This window comes from Hordeum vulgare, chromosome 1H, assembly GCF_904849725.1.
Source record: "Hordeum vulgare subsp. vulgare chromosome 1H, MorexV3_pseudomolecules_assembly, whole genome shotgun sequence".
Classification (NCBI taxonomy): domain Eukaryota; kingdom Viridiplantae; phylum Streptophyta; class Magnoliopsida; order Poales; family Poaceae; genus Hordeum; species Hordeum vulgare.
The window spans coordinates 491,721,765-491,738,836 of record NC_058518.1 but is presented as its reverse complement, the minus strand read 5'-3'; the positions used below and the strand labels follow the sequence as shown (position 1 = coordinate 491,738,836).

The window sequence follows — 17,072 nt, the reverse complement described above, 5'->3', positions numbered from 1 at the left end:
ACAAATTTGTTATGACCCGCTTGTGAATACTTATAGTTCTGACCCGACTATAAATGCTTGCAATTGCGCCCGCCTGTGAATACTTGTAGTTGCGACCCGATTATAAATACTTGCAATTGCGACCCGACTTTGAATACTCGCAATTGCGACCTGACTTTGAATATTTGCAGTTGCGATTAGACTTTAAATACTTGCAATTGCGACCTGACTTTGAATACTTGCAGTTGCGGTCCGACTTTAAATACATGCAGTTGTCACCCGACTTTGAATACTTGCAGTTGCGGTCCGACTTTAAATACATGCAGTTGTCACCCGACTTTGAATACTTGCAGTTGCGATCCGACTTTAAATATTTGCAGTTACTGTCACATTTAAAATCTTGCAGTTGCGATCCGACTTTAAATATTAATGTCATTAATATAAAAAGAAAAGAAAAGAAAAAAGAAACAATAATTAATCAGGAGAGAAAAAATGGAAAGGAAAGTCGTTACAAAAGAGATGACCCTGGCAGCTACGGTCAACAGATGACAATGACATGATTCAAAAAGTTAAGCAAATGACAATAACACGCAAACAACCTAGCAATGACGGACATGGGCTGCCTCCTGTACAATTCAAAAGGAGGACTTCAAGCAGCTAACAACGATTAACATCTTGGATCATAAAAAGCCCACATAGCCCAGCTCTCTGTAGACAAAAAAAGCAAAGGACAATACTCATGGGCTCCCGGCTGTACGAGACGAGAGCAACGTTGCTCGGACGACACAATGAACAACAACAGCACAATCTGGTGCGTGGCCATGTACGATAAAAAAAAGTGACTCAGGTAGCTGAGTTTCAGCAAACCGTACTTTAAAATATATTGCCTTGTTGACCCGTCAATGTGAGGAGTCCCGACGTGCCTGAGCGTATCCTTGAACATATAGATTGTCCTGTTAGCTACGATCCACTGTAGATGCTCTAATTATGTTACAGATCTAATAACATGCAATTCAGAATCATATAGAGAGCGGCAAGCGGCCATTGTATGCGGGGCCGCTGGGAGCCTTGTCCTTCGTGTTCCTCCTCTGCACGACGATGCTGCACTCCCAGGCGATGCTGCACGTGATCACCTCCAGCGCCACTGCGATGCCAGTCAGGATGCCGATCGTGATGATGTACCCAGTCTTCAACTTCTCTCCAACGTTCAGGATGGTCATGCCCTTGAAGACGTTGACGATGCCGAGGACAATGATGGCGTAGCCCGCTGAGTGGTGGTACAAGTTCCAGTACACGCGGAGCTTGTGATCCTTGTTGGGTTTCAGGACCAGTGCAACGATCTAGAAAAAACAAAGATGTTGCAGCCGAAGAACGTATATTAGTAGCTAGGTTCCTCTAGGCACCTGTCATAGCAAACTGACAATGAGGAATTGGGAATGTGGACATCATCTACCTGAAGGGTACCAATAGCAAGTACAACGATCCCCATATTTCTGTGAGACAAGTAGGTGATTCCCTTGGACAGATTTCCTAGATCAATACCGATAGGGAAGCCGCATAGTCCCATCATATATGCCATCAGCTGGCAGGCTATATGAAGGTACAACCAAGCAGGCTCGGCTGATTTGAATGTCTTGAGATATCTAGCAACTATGCCTCCGATTGGCAGTAGAATGCCCCAGCTAACAGCATTCAGAATTCCATGAGTCTGCAGGAAAAAAACCAGGGTAAGAATGACAATGTTTTGATATAATCATCTCTCTCATCATCAATATTTCTGTACTACAACACCATCCGTAGGCTAAATCTAGAGAGAGAACTTGGAAGTGCTTTGACTTTCGGCCGAAAAAACGATTTCGGCCATCTCAGCCTGGGGCGAGAAATATCTACCGCGGAAAAGAATGATTTTGGTTAAATTTGACAAAGTTTGGTCAAATTCCGGTCAAATTATGTGAAATTTCAGCCGAAATTTCAGAACATGCAGATGTACAGCTATCAACAATTAGAACATGTAGATGTAGCTATCAACAATTAGACCATGCAGATGTAGCTATATCAACAATTACACAAACTCAATGGAGTCATTATGAACATGCAGATGTAGCTATCAACAATTAGACAGATCAGAGCCTTAAAGTCCACCAAGTCCACCAAGGTCAATGCCCATTCTCGTACAATTTGAGTTTGTGTAAGATTGCAAAACTGAAGCGAAAGTATGTAAGAGCATTGGGCAAAGGAACGGAAGATAATGATTCGATAGAATTAAAGTAGATGTTTCACCTTTTTCTTCAAGAGGTTGCTGCTGCCTCTAGTGGCGGCCCCAGTGACCAGGTTGAGCTTCCCCTTGGCCCCCATGTTGCCGGCTGCCATAGCGTGCACAGCGATGCTCCCTCCCAACACCTGGCCCATCTGCCAGACCTGGTTCACCTCCCCGGTTCCGTTGTGGAGCGTGAGCTTCCCGAACATCTGGACGCGGCCGTCGCCTCCGAGCACGGCGGCGAGGTCAGACGTCGGGTAAGCGATGCGCCCCGGTGATCCGAGCGAGGCCCCTTGTATGTCGTACGTCTGGACGCCGTACGCGCCGCCGCCGCCCTTGGGAGCGGCGATGAGCGCCTGCGTGCCGGCCATGCCGTCGCCGGTGGGGTTGAGCCCCCATGCGACCCAGCCGCTGGCCGAGAGAGGCGCGGCGACGAAGGCGACGGACAGCGACGACGTCTCTGGGTCGTACGTCCAGTGCACGGACGCGCCCAGGGTGGGCAGGTCGCTGCACGCCGCGTACACGCGGTTTTGCGAGAGATTCTCCGCCGCGCACGCCCCCGACGCGCCCACGCGCGCAGCCGCCTCGACCAGCGCCGCCACCAACAGCACAAGGACTCGCATGACGGGCACGCCTCTCTAAGGACGATGGATCTCTTGTCTTCTCTCGGGACCGGAGCGCGGGGAAGGAAGGAAGCAGCGTACGTGTGGGGAAGCAGGGGAGGGAGGAAAGGTGGCGCCGTTCGTTCAGTGGCTACGCCTTTTGCACTTTAGCATGGGTGTGTGGTGATGCGTTGCCAGCTATTGATTCGTCTGGCATGCATGCTACTCCTAGTGCTCGGCGGCAAATAGAGTAGAGTACAATGGAATACAGTACTATTCTAGATGCCACTACACGGGCGCTGCTACCACTAGCACGATGTCCATGATTTAAACCATGCATCGTCCAACACAACACACAGGCAACCTTCTCATCTCGTTCACTTTTATTTCACCTCTCTCTTTTCTTCTCATTTCCCCGCGTTCCTGTCTTGGAACCATGAAAGAAAGGGGAGGACATATGCACTCGGCTGGTGTCGCTATGCTATTGGCCTGAGCATCTGTTATTTTATCCCCATCTCCCTAATAATAATAAAAAGCACGTAGTGCTCCGTCGCGCCACTTTTACATAAAAACCCTTCTGTTTTCTCGGAATCAACCCGTAGTCCTGTTTTTAGTCATCTTCCTCGTCCCGCACCTTTCCCCTGCCCCAGGCGGCCGTCAGCTACCGGCACCACCCCATCGAAGCCCGCCGTACCACCGACATCGCCGCCGGATAATCTAATCCCAGCCCAAATCCAACCAGACCCGATCCCCACGCGCATTCCTCGTCCCGGATCCGACCGTCCACCCGACCGCACCGCGCGACCGCCGGGGGAGCGAGAGCATGGCGAGCGGGGGCATGGTGGATCTGGACGGCGGCGCCGTGGCGCCGCTCACCATCTGCATGATCGGCGCCGACGGCTTCATCGGCTGCCATCTCTGCGAGAAGCTCATGGTCGAGACCCCGCACGTCGTCCTCGCCGTCGACGTCTACTCCGACAAGATCCGCCACCTCGTCGACCCACCGCCGCCCCACCTCGCCGGACGCATCTCCTTCCACCGCCTCAACATCAAGAACGACCCCCGCCTCGAGGGCCTCGTCAAGATGGCCGATCTGGTACTTCCGCCCCCTTCCCTCCCTCCCCTCCCTTCCTCTCCTGGTGCCTCCAATGGCGGATTAAGCCCGCGAAAAAATGGAACGATTTTATTGGGATTCAGTTTCTTGATTCGGTTGCCAGTCGCGCGTTCGTCGTTCGAAAAATAATAATATCCTCGTTCGTCCCTTGAGATTCTAGAAAGCCGCTGACGATTTTGTTCTTGCGTGTCGGTGGCTGACCGGCTGGATCTGCCCTTGCTCCGCGAAGACGATAAACCTGGCGGCGATCTGCACACCGGCGGACTACAACACGCGGCCGCTCGACACCATCTACAGCAACTTCATCGACGCGCTCCCGGTGGTACGTGCTCTCACCTCTCGCTCCACCCAATCCCCAAGATTATATTCTCCTCGGCGCTTTCGGCGTTGCCAAGCAAAGAATGTCTGACTCACGTGTCGGTGCTGCGTGCGCAGGTCAAGTACTGCTCGGAGAATGGCAAGCGTCTGATCCACTTCTCCACGTGTGAGGTCTACGGCAAGACCATCGGCAGCTTCCTCCCCAAGGATCACCCCCTCCGCAAGGTGATGAACATGACATCCCCTTCCCCTCCCCTGCTCACCCCATCTGTCTGCACTTGCTGTATGCGTTTGTGTGTGTGTGTCACTCACCAAGTGACATCAGTGGATAATGTGGTGGTATTTGACTGAGCTCTGAAGTAGTAGGTTGGCCCTTTTTTTGGTTGGTTGAATAAGAAAAGGGATTTGATTGGGTTGGATTGGATTGGGGTGAAATTGATTGGATGATTGGATCTGGTGCAGGTTGCTATAGATTGCGATGCTCACCTGTAATAATTATTAAGTTCTTTGTAGTACAGTCCTTAAATAACCTTGCACATATGTGAAAGGCCTGAAATAACGCTTGGAGTCAATAGAAACCGAAGGTAGAAGCCAACGTGTCTCCACTCATGAATTACAACCAAATTGAATCAACTCATAATCATCATCATCATGAGCATCAAGGAAGAAAGGTATCCAAAGTCCCAAACAGAAATTTAGAAAACTTGTGAGTTGTGACCAAGAAAGAAAAAGAGAGAACCAATCGAGATAGGAAGGGGGGAGAGGCTCGGGCCCACGGAGCAGTGCGGATCTCGATCTGGCCGGCGGGCCCGCCCGCCCCCACACCACCCCCATTCCTTCCTTCCATCGGCCACTCCACTCCCCCACCTCCGTTAAATACCGGCACCACCCCATCGAAGCCCCCCGTACCACCGACATCGCCGCCGGATTAGAAAGATAATCCCAGCCCAAATCCAACCAGACCCGATCCCCACGCGCATTCCCCGTCCCGGATCCGACCGTCCACCCGACCGCGCCGCGCGACCGCCGGGGGAGGCTGGCTATCGCAAGACGAAGGTGCGCGCACGCTGCGGTGAACTCCCTCCTCTGATTTCTCTTCCAAATAATTGTACTATGGTGTTTCTCTGATCTTCACCGTCAGTCTGCCGGCTGCGGCCCGTCGGCAGTCGCTCCCCCTACTTCCTCCCCGTTTTGGATTAGGTGTACGCACTGCTGTACAGATGAAATTAACCATAGAAGTTCTGTTTAAGTTTAGATTTTAGGCATTCGGTTGTTCGTTGAACTGTAAGACGGTTTAGGATAGAAGGAAGAAGAAAATCAATTTGGAGGAAATCCCTCCTTCTCATGATATAAGATTGGGGGGCCTAGGTTTTGGCGTGTTACTATTTGATGGATAGAGCAACCAGATTTTGATTATGGGCATCCCCTCTTTTGTCAAACACATGATTATATGACTGACTGACTGACTGTGACTCTGAGATAGGAATGTTGCGTCCTGATAATCACGATGCTGATAAAATAGTAACTTGTAGACAACATATTTTGTTTTGGGGCCATATAAATTTACTTTTTATCTAACAAGAGGGATCTCTGATAAACGAACTATGATATGGAGTGGCTGTAGAATGTAGCCCTTGCTGTTTTTATTTGTGGCCCGTAGTCATTAGTACCATATAACCTGCAGAATATAGAGTCTTACTTATTAGAACAAAATAAAATGTACGCATCTATTAGACAGTGGGAGGATAAATTCCCTACCTATCCCTGTAGGAGCAAAGGAAGAATGGGGATTGAAGTTAGGACTACTTTCACTTTTTCGTGTGTAATGTTTTGAAGTTATTTTATTGTTGAGTTTTAATCAATCATTTGTATTGTCTTCATTCAATCTGCAGCAACATTTAGTTTATATTTTAGCAAGAGTGTGATTTCCCTTGATCTATAATGTTACTTTCAATCATGAGTTTTTTCTCTTTACCTATAACATGTACTTATATAGTTACTGACTGCTGCAACCTTTATTTTGTTGATGGAGCAGATTTCTTGGAATTACATCTTTGCAAACTGAATATTGTTGGAAGATATTAGACTTTGTTTCATACCATGGATTTTCTTGAACCAGCATTAGCCTTAGATGAGACACATTATCAAGAGGGTTATAAAAATGGGTATGATGATGGCCTGGTATTTGGAAAGGAAGAGGGGAGGCAGGTTGGCTTAAAGAATGGTTTCCAGGTAGGCGAAGAACCGGGATTCTATCAGGGCTGCTTGGATGTGTGGATGTCAGTAATTCGCCTCGATCAAGATGCATTCTCAGCTAGGGTGAGGAAATACATGGAGCAACTAGCTGCACTTGTGAGCAACTATCCTTTGTCTGATCCATAGGATGAGCAGCTTCAAGGCATGATGAGGGAGATACGGCTGAAATTCAGCGTTATCACAGGAAGCTTAGGAGCAAAACTGGGGTATGAAGGTCGCCCCACATCATCTGAGCAAGACATTGAGGATATGTAGCTTGTTTAGAATTATCGAAAGGTCCCTTGTGGTATCAAATATCAGTCGCCACTTTGAAACTGATATTTGTTGCCAATATTGTTTTCTTTTGATTTTGTAATGATGTTCAGTTTCACATATTGTGCTGCCACTGGGATAACGGAGGATATCTGAAGCACTCTAGATGTATCTAACGTCCGCTGCAAAGTCTTCAAACTTGAGTGGATTTTTGGGGTCACGATGTTCATTATATATGTGGTCTTCTCCTTTCAAGATGAGATGATTTTCTTCACTGTATCTAGATGATTTTGGGAATACATGTTTTATACATTTTTTATGATAGTGCATAATTGTTGAATTGAGATCAAATTCAGCACATGATGTTGCCAATAACAGTGCCAAGGATGTTACATCAGAGAATCTCAACCTGTACACCATTAGGGGCAAACGGTATTCACTAAATTACCATGTTACGGTAGAGAAAGTGCATTACAGAAGGTAGAATACACGCCGTACTAGAGTAGGGATATATGCTCGGTTATTGGTACAGGCTATTTGCACATGGTGTAGGAGTAGCCCTGATACTGGCCTTATTTATATATAGAGATTTATATCTATTGGTGCTGTGGCGGCGGCGTCAGCGGCAGCCCGAGGCGAGCTCGCCTCATCAGGTTGTACTCCAGCAGCCTCTGCGGATCCGGCATCACCTCGTTGACGCCGTCGAGCGCGCGAAACCGCTCCGCCCAGGCCGCCAACATGCTTAATTTCTGCTTCCAAATAGTGTAGAACACCTTTTATTTCGCAAATGCCATGGTGTAACATGCTAGCAAATAATAATTGTCTGATGGCAATGCCATATTTAAAGTGTTTTCAGTTTCAGACACACTCCCAGCAGGCCTTCCCTCTCAAAATAGATCTCTGAACTTGCTATTGATAGGTAGTATGATGATCTGAGATGCACCTCTGTTTGGTAGATACACCACATGAACAGATGGACAAAGAGGAAGAAAAAAGAACTAGCTAATGAAATCACGATGCAACTGCGAGCACCCATGTAAGGAATAATGCGGAAAAAATGTCACATGTAGCCCTGTGACAAATATGTTTGATATAACCACAATTATAAGAAGTTTCAAATCGTATGAAAGGTTGTTTTAACTGCTCTAAATGTATTTACTGAGAAATTTTAGACTTACCGCTGGCTTGATCAAGTAGCCTGAATTTGAGGGCTCATCTATTAGATCTGCAGAATCAGCTCGCATTTGGCTGCAACCTGCTTCATCTCAAAAATTAAGTAATAATAACACTTTGGTTATTCAGACCCATTAAGACACAATTACTTTTGAATCGTTCAACACCAACTGCACTTGTCATAACTTCAGAACAGTGCCATGCTACTAAGTTGGAACTTACGATATGCCACTCTCACCAACTTTACAACCAAGACAAGATGGGAATGGTGGTGCCTATTTGATTAATTCTGCTACCACTACATTATCAATTATCTTTAATCGTCTCCATGCTGGTTCATTTAGCAAAATATTGATTTGTATGGTTTTGAAAATTGATGAGATATTGGATTTATTGATGGGGAATTGTCTATTTGAATTTCTATGTTTGTAGATTACCAGCAACAACAAGGCACGATGATGGCAAGTGGTGGAGGAGAGATTCAGCCATTTTAGCTATGCAATCGACCACTGAGTATTAGAAAATGTTCATGAATTCATAAGTATTCAGAAATTTGAAAATGTTCACGATTTCAAACATGCGCACGAGTTTTAAAAATGTCTATGATTTCATGAAATTGAATGTGATAGTTGGAGATTATGACTATTTTTTCTCCCGTTGCAACGCACGGGCGCGGAGCGCTTCTGTCGTCCGTCCCTGGCGTTTTTGCAAAAAAAAACCTCTGTTTCTTCGAAATCAACCCGCAGTCCTATAATAAGTGGAAAAAACGTTTCATCATCTGGGTCGTGGCGTCCTTCCTCGCTCCTCCACCTCCCCCGCCAGCCAGAGCCCCGCCGCCGGGAGTCGCCGGATCCCGCGCCTCTCGCGCCCACCCGAGCTTCCGAGCTCGCCGTCCTGCCCGCCATCGGCCGGATTCCGTCGGCAGATCGACCGCCCCGAGCTGCCCCGAGCTCGCCTCCCGTGGAGCCCCGTCGGCCCCATCGCGAGCTGGATCTCGCCGGGTCCGGGTCGGAGGACCCCATCCGCGCCTCCTCAGCAGGTCCTGCCCACCTCGTTGTCGGCCACCGGAGCCGCGCCGGGCGCCGACGCTTCCCCGCTCGCCGCGCATCGCCCTGGCTCCCGTCATCCCGAGCGCGACCGCTTTAGATCGGGATCCTACCGCGTTGACCGCAAGGTGGGCCGGCCCAGTGGAGCTCCTCCCTTCGCCAGCCCAGCTCGCAGCCCCGGCCTGCCAGGCCGCCCCACCGGCCCGTGAGTAGGTTGAGAGGGAAAGTAGGATTAGATTGCGGTACTATGTACTCTAGAAAGGAAAAGATTGGCTGGTGGTCTTTTTCCAAAAAACAAAACATTATTACCACTCAATAAAATTGATAATTATTACTAAAAAAGTAATCCAATTTTTATGTAAGCATTACATTATATTTTAAAACTTTAAAAGAAACTCATTTCATCCAAAAATAGATGTCTTACATTTAACATTATAATTGACATTTATTAAAATTAATGCCGCATAATGGTAAAACAAGTAGGTTTTGAACTTTTTTCTAGCCCGGTGCATTGCACGGGCATTTGTACTAGTATATATATATATATATATATATATATATATATATATATATATATATATATATATATATATCCAATGCAACAAACATAACAAGCAATACGTTCGTAATACCATATCTCTATCTTTTCAATTAATATTTTCATAGACTTTTTCAAAATCTACCTTAAACATAACAAAATCATCTTTCTTCCCACAAAAGTCGTGCAAAACTTCATGTAATAAAACCACTCCATCCAAAAAATGTTGTCCTTCAATAACAACAGTTAATTTGAACATGTGATATTAACTTATCTACTAACCTCATAGTTCTATTGTTGACCCCTTTGGTTAACCACTTCAAGAAAACACTAATCAAAACTATAGGCATGTATATCTGAATTTCTTCTTCTTCTTGACAATTAGGAGATAAATTTACAACACCGTAGTTCAACCTGCACAAGTCCACTCTACCATAAAAAAAATCTAGTAAACAGGTCAAAAACATCATACTCCCTCCGTCCTAAAATTATTGTCTTATAGTATTTGTCTAAATATAAACGTACGTTTTCCTGCACATGGCCGACTATTCTATTCATGTACAACATTTTGTGAAGAAATGACTTTGGTATTCTTTTCTGCAAAAAGAAAATCGCAACTCCAAAAACCTTGAATACTCCTTATATAATTTTGTAATTATTTGCACCGAAGACCACAGAAGTCATTTTGCCGTGACATTTCATGTATGTTTGCCACAAACAAGTTTTGGAATTTGCTGATATTTTTTATTTTCCAAAGAAAAAAATTAATGGGGTGCGCCTAGACCCATGTTCATCTTGGTATTTTTGTTGTTTGTTTCCTTCAGCTTGATCAAATAAAGAACACCTTTTTCGCGAGGAAATAAATGAGACCTTCTTTGCGAGAGAATAAAGAGACTCTTTTTCCGAGGAAATAAAGAAAACATTGACATTTATGGTGCGCATCTCTCTCATCAGAGGAAAAGAAAAAAAGACATTGACATGGGTTGTGTATGATGGCGGTGTGGTTTATTTTGGACTTTTTCCTCCCATGTGCCCATGAGCCCGTGCCATTCCATTCCGATGCAACGGTGCAAGAAAAGCTTTGAACCGATAGGCTATCTAGTTCAGGAAACCACTGGGAACGCATAATAGCAGGAGCTGTGCTTTTCATTAAAGATGAGGGAAATGACTGAAAACAGTCAGAGAACATCAAGAGAAAGAAAACAGGAAGAAAAATAGAGAAACTAGTCTACTCCTCACAAAATGCCTGACCTATAGTCAGGAGGTCATCTCTAATCAAACTAACAAGGTCAGCGGTGTTCAAAATATTGCTTTAAAAAATCCTGCAGTTTCTCTCCTTCCAGATGTGCCACGCAACCAGAGCTGGAAGGGCAGACTTGTGGATGGCATGCTTCTTGGAGACGAAGCAGGAGGTCCTGTTTCACCAACCGCGAACAAAGGTGGCGCATGAGAGCTGTTGAAAGCAAACCACACTTGTTTCGCGTAGGAGCACTCCAGCAACAGGTGACCTGAGGTCTCCATGACTTGGTCACAGAGTGCGCACCAAGGGTTGTGTGGCCATCCGCGAGAGCTCATCCTGTCCGCAGTCTAGACTCAAGAGCTTGTTCTGGACGAGCAGCCAGAGAAAGAACTGAACCTTTCCATCAGTTTTCAGTTTCCATACTTTGTGCAAGCTCGGATTGCGGATGTGGTCAATGAAGTGGGTGTCATACGCTCAGGCAGTGGAGTATGAATTTGATGTTGTGAGGGTCCATCTGACCAAGCCCTCATTTGGGAAAGGTGCACAGCATCAACCTTGGTCCACATTTTGACGAAATCATCCAATTGATCATGGGTGTTCATCCTATGCAGACCTCGCATCCAGCGTGAGTGTTAGCTACTCCAGCTGCTGCCTATGTTAGTTAGGATAGATCGAGTCTTCCTTGTTTTCAGCAAATAAGTAGTAGACGCTCGAGCCCACAAACCTTCGTGTGTGCGCGCCGAGAGGATAGGAGGCAGGCGTGGTCACCAGGTCGCGTGCGCCAAAGTAGCTAGGGTGGTTAAGCCACGACGCCAGCTCGTGGGATGGCGCGAGTCTTCGGGATGGTGGCGCCGGAGTAGGAGTAGCCGTCGGGCCATCATCTTTCCTTTGTACTGAATAAGTAGCAGAAAGAAGAAAGAGAAAAGCTACAGGTTGTTCGTAGCGCCAAAACCCCTTGTCTACCCCTCGTCTACCTCGTGATCAATCAACCCAGCGCTGGTAACGCTGATAATTGGCATCAGAGCCCGTTTTGCGATCCCGGCGACGATGGCAGGCAACGAAGGCAAGGAGGAAGCAGGCGCAACCGCGCCCCCAACGGCAACGAGGGGCAAGCGGATCGCTCCCTCACCCCACCGCGATCACGGGGGAGGAGCCGCACGAGGCGGGGGCGCCAGGTCGTGATCCACCAGGCGGTAGCGCAGGAACGCGCGCCGGTGATCCCAGGCGCCGGAGCCACCTTCCCCCTGCTTACGCCGACGAACTACATCGAGTGGGCGCTGCTCATGCAAGTGCATCTAGAGTCCTAGGGCTCTGGGATGCGGTCGAAGGGAACGCCGCGACGCTGCGCGACGACAAGACCGCCCTGGGTGTGATCCTACGCGCGGTCCCGCCGGAGGTTCTCAGCGTCCTCGTCGTGAAGAAGACGGCGAAGGAAGCTTGGGACACCCTGAAGGTGATGCGCATGGGCATGTGTTGGGGAACGTCGCATGGGAAACAAAAATTTTCCTACGCGCACGAAGACCTATCATGGTGATGTCCATCTATGAGAGGGGATTTCCGATCTACGTACCCTTGTAGATCGCACGGCAGAAGCGTTAAGAAACGCGGTTGATGTAGTGGAACGTCCTCACGTCCCTCGATCCGCCCCGCGAACCATCCCACGAACCGTCCCGCGATCCGTCCCACGATCCGCTCCGATCTAGTGCCGAACGGACGGCACCTCCGCGTTCAACACACGTACAGCTCGACGATGATCTCGGCCTTCTTGATCCAGTAAGAGAGACGGAGAGGTAGATGAGTTCTCCGGCAGCGTGACGGCGCTCCGGAGGTTGGTGGTGATCTAATCTCAGTAGGGCTTCGCCCGAGCTACGCAGAAACGCGATCTAGAGGTAAAACCGTGGAGGTATGTGGTCGGGCTGCCGTGGCAAAAGTTGTCTCAAATCAGCCCTAATACCTCAGTATATATAGGAGGGAGGGGGAGGGAAGAAGCAGCCTCAAACCCTCAAGGTTTGGCCGAAATTGGAGGTGGAGGAGTCCTACTCCAATCCTACTTGGAGTAGGATTCCACCTTCCCACTTGGAAACTCTTTCCACCTTGTGTTTTTTCCTTCTCAAACCTTATGGGCCTTAGTGGGAACTTATTCCAGCCCACTAGGGGCTGGTTTATCTCTTCCCATAGCCCATGAGACCCCTTGGGGCGTGATACCCCTCCTGATGGTCCCCGGCACCCCTCCCGGCACTCCCAGTACACTACCGATGAGCCCGAAACTTTTCCGGTAATGCACGAAAACCTTCCGGTAACCAAATGAGGTCATCCTATATATCAATCTTCACCTCCGGACCATTCCGGAGCTCCTCGTGACGTCCTGGATCTCATATGGGACTCCGAACAACATCCAGTAACCAACCATATAACTCAAATACGCATAAAACAACGTCGAACCTTAAGTGTGCAGACCCTGCGGGTTCGAGAACTATGTAGACATGACCCGAGTGACTCCTCGGTCAATATCCAATAGCGGGACCTGGATGCCCATATTGGATCCCACATATTCTACGAAGATCTTATCGTTTGAACCTCAGTGCCAGGAATTCATATAATCCCGTATGTCATTCCCTTTGTCCTTTCGGTATGTTACTTGCCCGAGATTCGATCGTCAGTATCCGCATACCTATTTCAATCTCGTTTACCGGCAAGTCTCTTTACTCGTTCCGTAATACAAGATCCCGCAACTTACACTAAGTCACATTGCTTGCAAGGCTTGTGTGTGATGTTGTATTACCGAGTGGGCCCCGAGATACCTCTCTGTCACACGAAGTGACAAATCCCAGTCTCGATCCATACTAACTCAACGAACACCTTCGGAGATACCTGTAGAGCATCTTTATAGTCACCCAGTTACGTTGCAATGTTTGATACACACAAAGCATTCCTCCGGTGTCAATGAGTTATATGATCTCATGGTCATAGGAACAAATACTTGACACGCAGAAAACAGTAGCAACAAAATGACACGATCAACATGCTAGGTCTATTAGTTTGGGTCTAGTCCATCACATGATTCTCCTAATGATGTGATCCCATTATCAAGTAACAACACTTGCCTATGGCCAGGAAACCTTGACCATCTTTGATCAACGAGCTAGTCAACTAGAGGCTTACTAGGGACAGTGTTTTGTCTATGTATCCACACAAGTATTGTGTTTCCAATCAATACAATTATAGCATGGATAATAAACGATTATCATGAACTAAGAAATATAATAATAACTAATTTATTATTGCCTCTAGGGCATATTTCCAACAGTCTCCCACTTGCACTAGAGTCAATAATCTGGTTCACATCACCATGTGATTCCAATGAATCCAACACCCATATAGTTATGGGGTCTGATCACGTCTTGCTCGTGAGAGAGGTTTTAGTCAACGGTTCTGAAACTTTCAGATCCGTGCGTTCTTTACAAATCTTTATGTCATCTTATAGATGCTGCTACTACGTGCTATTCGGAAATGCTCCAAATATCTACTCTACTATACGAATCCGTTTCACTACTCATAGTTATTCGGATTAGTGTCAAAGCTTGCATCGACGTAACCCTTTACGACGAACCCTGTAACCACCTCCATAATCGAGAAAAATTCCTTAGTCTATTTAGTTACTAAGGATAACTTTGACCGCTGATCAGTGATTCAATCCTGGATCACTATGTGTACCTCTTAATAGACTTGCTGCAAGGCACATATCAAGTGCGGTACTCAGCATGGCATACTTTAGAGTCTACGGCTAAGGCATAGAAGACGACCTTCGTCTATTCTCTTTATTCTGCCGGGGTCGGGTTTTGAGTCTTACTCAAATTCACACCTCACAACGCAACCAAGAACTCTTTCTTTGCTGATCTATTTTGAACTCCTTCAAAAACTTGTCAAGGCATGCATCTTGTTGAAACTTCTATTAAGCGTTTTGATCTATCTCCATAGATCTTGATGCTCAACGTTCAAGTAGCTCAATCCAGGTATTCCTTTGAAAAACTCCTTTCAAACAACCTTTTATGCTTCACAGAAATTCTACATTACTTCTGATCAACAATATGTCTACCACATATCCTTATCATAAATTCTACAGTGCTCCCACTCACTTCTTTGGAAATACAAGTTTCTCATAAACCTTGTACAAACCCAAAATCTTTGATCATCTCATCAAAGTGTATATTCCAACTCCGAGATGCCTGCACCAGTCCATTGAAGGATCGCTGGAGCTTGCATACTTGTTAGTATCTTTAGGATCGACAAAACCTTCTGGTTGTATCACATACAATGTTTGCTCAAGGAAACCGTCGAGGAAACAATGTTTTGACATCCTATGTGCAATATTTCAAAAATAATGCAGCAACTACTAACATAATTCTAACAGACTTTTAGCATCGCTACGAGTGAGAAAGTCTCATCATAGTCAATTGTTTGATCTTGTCGGAAACATCTTTGCGACAAGTCGAGCTTTTCTTAATAGTGACTTTTCACCATCATCGTCTGTCTTCCCTTTAAAGATCCATCTTTACTCAATAGTCTTACTACCATCAAGTAGTTCTTCCAAAGTCTACACTTTGTTTTCATACATGGATCCTCTCTCGGATTTCATGGCCTCCAGCCATTTGTTGGAATCCGGGCCCACCATTGCTTTCTTCATAACTCGTAGGTTCACTGTTGCTCAACAACATGACCTCCAAGACAGGGTTACCGTACCACTCTGCAGTAGTACGCATCCTTGTCAACCTACGAGGCTTGTAGTAACTTGATCCGATGCTCGATGATCACCATCATCAGCTTTCACTTCAATTGGTGTAGGCGCCACAGGAACAACTTCCTGCGCCCTGCTACACACTGGTTGAAGTGATGGTTCAATAACCTCATCAAGTTCTACCACCCTCCCACTCAATTCTTTCGAGAGAAACCTTTCCTCGAGAAAGGATCCGTTTTAGAAACAAACACTTTGTTTTCGGATCTGAGATAGGAGATGTACCCAACTGTTTTGGATATCCTATGAAGATGCATTTATCCGCTTTGGGTTCGAGCTTATCAGACTGAAACTTTTTCACATAAGTGTCGAAGCCCCAAACTTTCAAGAAACGACAGTTTAGATTTCTCTAAACCTCAGTCTATAATGTGTCATCTCAATGGAAATACGCGGTGCCCTATTTAAAGTGAATGCGGTTGTCTCTAATGCATAACCCATAAACGATAGTGGTAATTCGATAAGAGACATCATAGCATGCACCATACCAAATAGTGCGTGGCTATGGCGTTCAGACACATCATCACACTATGATGTTCCAGGTGGCATGAACTGCGAAACAATTTCCACATTGTCTTAACTGCGTACCAAAACTCGTAACTCAGATATTCATTTCTATGATCATATCGTAGACAGTTTATCCTCTTGTTACGACGAACTTCACTCCGAAACAGAATTGAACTTTTCAATATTTCAGACTTGTGATTCATTAAGTAAATACTCTAGTATCTACTCAAATCGTCATTGAAGTAAGAACATAATGATATCCACTGCGTGCCTCAGCACCCATTGGACTGCATACATCAAAATGTATCACTTCCAACAAGTTACTATCTTGTTTCATCTCAATGAAAACAAGGCCTTGCTCATGTGGTATGATTTGCATGTCACTAGTGATTCAAAATCAAGTGAGTATAAAGATCCATCAGCACGGAGCCTCTTCATGCAATTTATACCAACATGACTCAAGCGGAAGTGCCACAAGTAAGTGGTACTATCATCATTACCTCGTATCTTTTGGCACCAATATCATGAACATGTGTAACACTATGATCGAGATTCAATAAGCCATTGAAGGTGATTATTCAAGCAAATAGAGTAACCATTATTATCTTTAAATGAATAATCGTATTGCAATAAACACGATCCAATCATGTTCATGCTTAACGCAAGCACCAAATAACAATTATTTCGGTTTAACACCAATCCCAATGGTAGAGGGAGTGTGCGACGTTTGATCATATCAACCTTGGAAACACTTCCAACACGTATCGTCACCTCGCCTTTAGCTAGTCTCTGTTCATGTCGTAGCTTTCATTTCGTGTTACTAATCACTTAGAAACCGAACCGGTATCCAATACCCTCGTGCTACTAGGAGTACTAGTAAAGTACACATCAACATCATGTATATCAAATATACTTCTTTCGACTTTTGCCAGCCTTCTTATCTACCAAGTATCTAGAGTTGCTCCGCCTCAGTGACCTATCCCCTCATAACAGAACCACTT

General features: G+C 46.1%; 2 protein-coding genes and 1 pseudogene across 2 annotated transcripts; 2 read left to right on the top strand and 1 right to left on the bottom strand.

Annotated features, from left to right (window-relative positions):
• Window positions 1-851: 851 nt before the first annotated feature.
• LOC123449004 (cytochrome b561 and DOMON domain-containing protein At4g12980-like) lies at window positions 852-3,364 on the bottom strand. Its single transcript, XM_045126066.1, has 3 exons — window positions 2,260-3,364; window positions 1,433-1,687; window positions 852-1,319 (listed from the first exon to the last, which is right to left on the bottom strand). The coding sequence occupies exons 1-3, from the start codon at window positions 2,857-2,859 to the stop codon at window positions 999-1,001; spliced, it is 1,176 nt and encodes a 391-aa protein (XP_044982001.1). The 5' UTR covers window positions 2,860-3,364; the 3' UTR covers window positions 852-998.
• A 115-nt stretch (window positions 3,365-3,479) lies between these two features.
• On the top strand, window positions 3,480-7,038 carry LOC123449010 (UDP-D-apiose/UDP-D-xylose synthase-like). The gene is made up of 4 exons (XM_045126074.1): window positions 3,480-3,934; window positions 4,182-4,274; window positions 4,388-4,495; window positions 6,306-7,038. Exons 1-4 carry the CDS (start codon window positions 3,662-3,664, stop codon window positions 6,333-6,335), a joined length of 504 nt encoding a protein of 167 aa, XP_044982009.1. The 5' UTR covers window positions 3,480-3,661; the 3' UTR covers window positions 6,336-7,038.
• On the top strand, window positions 6,350-7,038 carry LOC123449019 (annotated as a pseudogene).
• Window positions 7,039-17,072: the final 10,034 nt, after the last annotated feature.